The sequence below is a fragment of the Podarcis pityusensis genome (assembly GCF_964106645.2).
Source record: "Podarcis pityusensis genome assembly, chromosome: 11".
Lineage (NCBI taxonomy): Eukaryota > Metazoa > Chordata > Lepidosauria > Squamata > Lacertidae > Podarcis > Podarcis pityusensis.
Genome location: NC_138036.1, coordinates 43,799,221 through 43,805,537, shown reverse-complemented (window position 1 = coordinate 43,805,537; position 6,317 = coordinate 43,799,221). Strand labels below are relative to the sequence as shown.

Sequence of the window (6,317 nt, the reverse complement as noted above, 5' to 3'; positions counted from 1 at the left end):
TAATGAACTGAAAAAGGTATTTAAGTATACCTTCACAAAGAAACCAGAGGCCTTTCTTTTGGGTATTTTCGGCCAAGGGGTGGTAAAGAAGGACTTGACATTTTTTATGTATGCAACAACAGCAGCAAGGATACTTCTTGCAAAGCACTGGAAAGCTCAAGATCTACCCACACTGGAAGAATGGCAGATGCAACTGATAGACTATATGGAACTGGCTGAGGTGACCGGCAGAATCCGTGACCTGGGAGAGGAGAAGATGGAGGAGGACTGGAAGAAATTCAAGATTTATTTACAAAAACATTGTAACTTGAGTGAATGTTAAACAGGATGCTAGATCATAAATAATTGAGCACCACTAAATTAGATGATTTAAGATAATAAGTGAGATTGAGAAAATATAAACTTCTTTGAGAATTACAAGAGTATAAATATACAGATGGGACATAAGAATGCAAATAAGATTATAAATTGCTGGCAAAAAGTTACAACGATGAAAGTGGGAGCGGGAGATGCGAGGAAGTCCAAAGAAAATGTGAAATTATGTTAAGACATTTGTTATATTGTTTATTACATCTATTTCTATTTTAAACCCTAATATTTAAAAAAAAAAAAAAAAAACCAAAGTGAAAAGCTCGATTAAAATGTCAACCCAGTATGCAGCAGCTATGAAGAAGGCAGATTCCATGCTTGGAATTATTAGGAAAGGAATTTAAAATAAAACTGCCAATATCATCATGCTGTTATATAAATCTATGGTGCAACAACTCAGTTCTGGTCACCTCACCTTTTAAAAGACATCTGAAGGCAGCCCTGTTCAAGGAAGTTTTTTTGTTTTTTTTAAATGATATTTATTAAAATTTCAGAGAATAAAAGAATTACACAAAAACAAAAAGTAAAAATACAAGAAAAATACAAAATACAAAATACAGAAAAAAGAATAAAAGACACTTAAAAAGAAAGAAAAAGAAAAAGAAAAATGGATCAATCTTTCCATACCTTCCATTCATATTCTTGTTTCCCTGACCTCCTCATACCTCCCTTTTTTGTATTCCAGTTCAATTAGTTAAGTCAGCAATTTCTTTCCCTCTTTGTTTTCTCATGATCCTTTAACTTAATATACTATAACTTTAAATTTTCATCTGTTATCAATCCTTTTTTACATACACCTTTATAGCATTACTGCTTAAACCACCTAGCTTCATTCCAACATCTTTCTAACATTCATTAATTTTGCAATATTTCTGTAAATAGTCTTTAAATTTCTTCCACTCTTCTTCCATCGACTCTTCTCCCTGGTTTCGGATTCTGCCAGTCATTTCCGCCAATTCCATGTAGTCCATCACCTTCATCTGCCATTCTTCCAGAGTCAAGGAAGTTTTTAGTATGTGATGTTGTGTTGTGTTTTTACTACTTTTTGTTGGGAGCCACCCAGAATGGCTGGGGAGACCCAGTCAGATGGCACGCCAGCAAGCAAGCAAGCAAGCAAACTTTATTAATTAATATTATTATTATTATTATTATTTATTATATTTTATTGAAATAATATTGTAGAACTGGAAAAGGTTCTGAAAAGGACAACCAAAATGATAAAAGGCCCTAGAGCAACTCTGCAATAAGGAAACAACATCTGGGGCTTTTTAAGTTAGCGAAAAGTTGGGTACGTGTATGGTGGAGGTATAAACAATTATGCCTGGTGTTGAGAAAATAAATAGAAAGTTTTTCTCCCTTTCTCATAAAACTTGGGAGTTATTTAATGAAGTTAAATGTTGGAAGGCTCAGGACGGGGACACAACATACAGTTAAGACTATGGAATTTACTCCCACAAGAAATAGTGATGGCCACCTACTTGGATGGCTCTCTATAAAATATGTTTATAGAGAAATTAATGGAGTGTGGGCCCTGGGCTCCTTTGGGAAGAAGGGCAGGATATAAACTTAGAGTACCTCTGAATACCGGTTGCTGGGAATCATGAGTGGGAAAAGCACTGTTGCATTCAGGTCCTGATTGTGGCATCAGAGGCATCTGGCTGGACACTGAAAAGATGGAGGACTAGATGGGCCTTTGACCTGATTCAACAGCACCCTTATGTCCTTAAGGCACCAGACTCCTCCCTCCATCAACTGTCACATGGCAGCTGCTACTCTTATCTGGCTGCAGCAAAGGAGCGATATTAGCAACTTTTGGTGCCTCCTGTCAGCACTTTTCCATTTAAGGTGGTTATTAAAACAACTTGTAACTAAGAACTTGAAACCGGGCTTGCTTGTTTCCTTCTCCCACCACATCCACTTTCCTTTTGTGTCGTCATTTTATACGGGAAGGACTGCCTTTCTCAGCAACTTACAAACTGTAAAATGCTGCTGTTGTGACTACTTTGCAGTCTTTTTAGCCGTGGACACCCTCACATTGTGCAATAAATCTTGCAGTTGAATTAAAAAAAAAAAGATTGAGGGAATCCTTCAAAGAAGATCATTTCTGCTCAGAAAGCTAATCTGGATGTTGGGTTCGAGCCATGATTGTCACTGCAGTGATGGAATAAAATGAGTATTAAAAAGCATGGCATTACAGCTGTTGCCATAGCTGTCAACCGTCCCTTATTTGGTGGGAAACTCCCTTATCCCAGCGCCGTTTCCCACTGCTGTCCCAGACTGATGATGTCCCTTAAATTTCCTGGGTTTCATGCTCACCCAGCTTGGGAGGGAAGCAGCGGCTGGGAGTCCTCCGCCACGAGAGAGCGCGTGCGCATGAGCTGCTGCGTCTCCGTCTCTCCCTTTTCCCCCTTGGGCGCGTCGTGAGGAGACAGGTGGCGGCGGGCGGGCAGGCAGCCCCTCTCTTGTGAGACTTCCGCCACGCTGCCAGGGGAAGCCAGAGGTGGCAGCGGCAGCAGCGGCGGCTGAGGAGACGGCCTGAGGGAGGAGGAAGAGTGGGGATGGGGAGGGATGCAGAAGGGCGGCTCTTCAGTGGCCGCTGCAACCGCCTCATGCCGGGCTCACGGGCGGCATGGGTGAGAGTGTCTCTCCCTCCCTCCCTCTCGGGCGGGGAAGGGCCGATGGAACTCCTCGCGCCAGGACGACGGCAGCCCCGACGTGCTGCTTAGCATACCCTCCAACCAGTGCAACATCTTAATGTAGTGATTCCCCCCTCTTCATCCCTTTCATAACTCTCTTTTCATAAATCATTTGTCCATTCATAGTTCAAATTATTACGGCCAGCTTTCTGTCAATCCTGATCGCTGAAGAATTGATGCTTTTGAATTATGGTGCTGGAGGAGACTCTTGAGAGTCTCATGGACTGCAAGAAGATCAAACCTATCCATTCTGAAGGAAATCAGCCCTGAGTGCTCACTGGAAGGACAAATCCTGAAGCTGAGACTCCAATACTTTGGCCACCTCATGAGAAGAGAAGACTCCCTGGAAAAGACCCTGATGTTGGGAAAGATGGAGGGCACAAGGAGAAGGGGACGACAGAGGATGAGATGGCTAGACAGTGTTCTCGAAGCTACCAGCATGAGTTTGACTGAACTGCGGGAGGCAGTGGAAGACAGGAGTGTCTGGCATGCTCTGGTCCATGGGGTCACGAAGAGTCGGACACGACTAAACAACTAAACAACAACAACAACATGTAACTCTTTACAATAGCTTTTCAAATAAATTATAAACTTTTCCCGTTCTTTATTAAAGTGGTCCTCTTCCTGGTTTCTAATTCTGCCTGTAAGCTTTGCCATCTTGACGTCCTTCATCATTTTTGTCTGCTACTCTTTTTTTGTGGTAGTTGTAGACCCTTAGGATCATCTAGTCCAACCCCCTGCAAAACACAGTCAGTGGCAGCCAAGGCAGCATGGCTCCAGGAGTGTCGGATTTCTGCATAAGCTAAGCCAAGCCAAAATCCCTTATTTTGGCTGCTGGTCCCTTATTTTCAAATCTGTAAGTTGACAGCTATGGCTGTTGCCATTGTGTGGAGCAGCTCTGTATGGAGGTCAGGGGTTTTTGTTTGTTTGTTTTTTACCACTCCGGCACCAACATTTTCTTCTTTTTAAAAGGCGTTTGTTTTGGAAGACTAGTAACTCTCAAGCGCCTATACAAGAAAACGTGGAATGCTCACGTCAATGCTCCCCAACCCATCGACGCGCTTCCTATTTAAACGACGGCCAGTTTTCTGAGCTCGCCTCTGATTGGCGCCCATGCTGGCTGGCCCCGCCCCTTTAGCCGCACGCGGGGCGTGCTCGCGCTCCCTCCTCCCTCCGGAGCTGCTTCCGCCGCCCCCAATTAGCGCCGCGCCTCCGCCGCCCCACGTGACCCGCGTGCCGCTGCCGGCGGTGACCGACGCTGCGCGCGCGCGGGGTTAGGGAGCGGTTGGCCAACATGGCGGCGTCGGAGGAGGACGGGGGCTTCGGGGACGGAGAGCGGCTGGATTTCCTGAAGGAGCGGCACGTGCGGTTCTTCCAGCGCTGCCTGCAGATCCTGCCCGAGCGCTATTCGTCCCTGGAGACCAGCAGGTAGCCCTGGCGGGGGTGGGAGAAGGACAAGCGCCTGCCGACGGCGGCTGGGCATCCCGTGGCGGGTCTCTTCCTCACGTTCATTCTCGCGTAGAATAGCCCTCGGAGGTTTTCCCCACAGTGTCAGGGAGCGCAACGGTTCCGGCAGCCCCCGGACCTCTGGACTTGCCCAAGGTTTAATTTCTAAATCTGATTTTCTGCTTTCCTAACCCCGTCCAACTCTCGGACCCCCCCCCCCCAAAAAAAATCCATGTTGGTTGTGGTATAGCTCAAAACTGAGGGGAACTCTGTGTATGCTCTTTGGGTACTCTTGCTCATGTTAAGCTTCAACCCAATTGGTAAAAGGTAGAGTTTGGTATGTATGTATGTATTCATTCATTCATTCATTCATTCATTTTCTATACCGCTCTTCATCCAAAGATCTCAGGGTGGTTCACAGCATAAAATATAAACTGACTCTACCCTAGCTTTTCAGATCAGAGCACTGGTGAAGAGGTGAGGAACGCTTTCTCTTAAAAGCCCACTAAATTCATGTGCTTAAACCTAGTGGCTGAACACCCGTCTTTGGTGCTGAGTCTTAACAAGCGTTAAGCCTTGGCTAAACATGACATGGTGAGGTCTGTTTCTGTTCTGCTTTCTTGTAAGATGAACAAAAACAGGAAGGAGGTACAGAAAGAATGTGAAAAGGAGAAACTTGTTCCCAGATGTGCCAGCTAAGATGATTATCGCAGCTCAACTTGTTTTGGAGTACAAGTTGAGCTTGTTTTGGAATACAAGTTGAGCGCTCCTTCATACAATACAACTTGTTTTGGAATACAAGTTGAACCCTCTTTCAGAGCCTTGGTCTCAGGTGGGAGCAACACCTCCTTTATGCAAAGAGAAATAATTTTAGGACAGCTCAAATGCAAATATTTTCCTTTATTGGCTTCACCAGGATTTTTTCAGTTTCTTCCTCTTCTATCTTCTGTATTACCGCTTCCTGACCCAACTTTCAGTTTAGTTCAGTTGTTTCCAAACTTTTTTGGGCCACTGCCCTCTTGGTTCCATAAACTTGGTTCCCCAGTGCCCCCTACTCTATAAAAAGCATTATTCAGAATAGTGGTTTGCACAACCTACTAGGGAAAGTAGTAACACAGTAAAATTCAAAATAGTAACAATTACAGTATTCAAAATTGAATTAAGCTAAATAGTTTTAACTGAACAAAACTTATCAACTTGATCCAGTTCATCAAAGCTTTTAAAAGTCTGATAGTCTCTTGTTCCCCGCTCAGGGGGTGATACCACCCGCTTTGGGAACCAGTGGTCCAGTTGGTGCTGGAGGAGATGCTGGCAGCTACAACTACTCCTACTTAACCAATAAGTAAAAAAATTGTCCAGTAGCACCTTAGAGACCAACTAAGTTTGTTCTGGGTATGAGCTTTCATATGCACATGAAAGCTTATACCCAGAACAAACTTAGTTGTTCTCTAAGGTGCCACTGGACATTTTTTTTTTAATTTTGACTGCATCAGACCAACACGGCTACCTGCCAGAATCTATTCACCAATAAGGTTACGGCAAGTAAAAAGAGCACTTTAGCTTGGTTGCTTTTAAATATGAGTAATGGTTCTTTTCTTCAGTTATTCTCTTGAACTCAACTCATTTTCTTACGGCAACGATGACCAACCAGATTTTTACTTTATGCCCTACCTTAAGTGTTGCTTTGGTAAAGCAATCAGGTAGGCAGGCCTATAAATTCCAACAGGGCCTACACATACTGCACACCACAGCCCCACTCCTTGTACCCTCAGAATGTGACTTAGATTATATGCCGAACATATTTAA

General features: G+C 44.0%; 1 protein-coding gene across 2 annotated transcripts in view; it reads left to right on the top strand.

Annotated features, from left to right (window-relative positions):
• The first annotated feature begins 4,316 nt into the window (after window positions 1-4,316).
• Window positions 4,317-6,317, top strand: part of PGGT1B (protein geranylgeranyltransferase type I subunit beta) — a 28,441-nt gene continuing 26,440 nt past the window's right edge. Inside the window, exon 1 of one of the 2 annotated variants that reach the window (XM_080973005.1) lies at window positions 4,317-4,493. In XM_080973005.1, the coding sequence (XP_080829131.1) occupies window positions 4,360-4,493 (134 nt within the window). In that variant the 5' untranslated portion in view covers window positions 4,317-4,359. The remainder of the gene's footprint in view (window positions 4,494-6,317) is intronic. The other variant, XM_080973004.1, reaches the window with a different exon arrangement.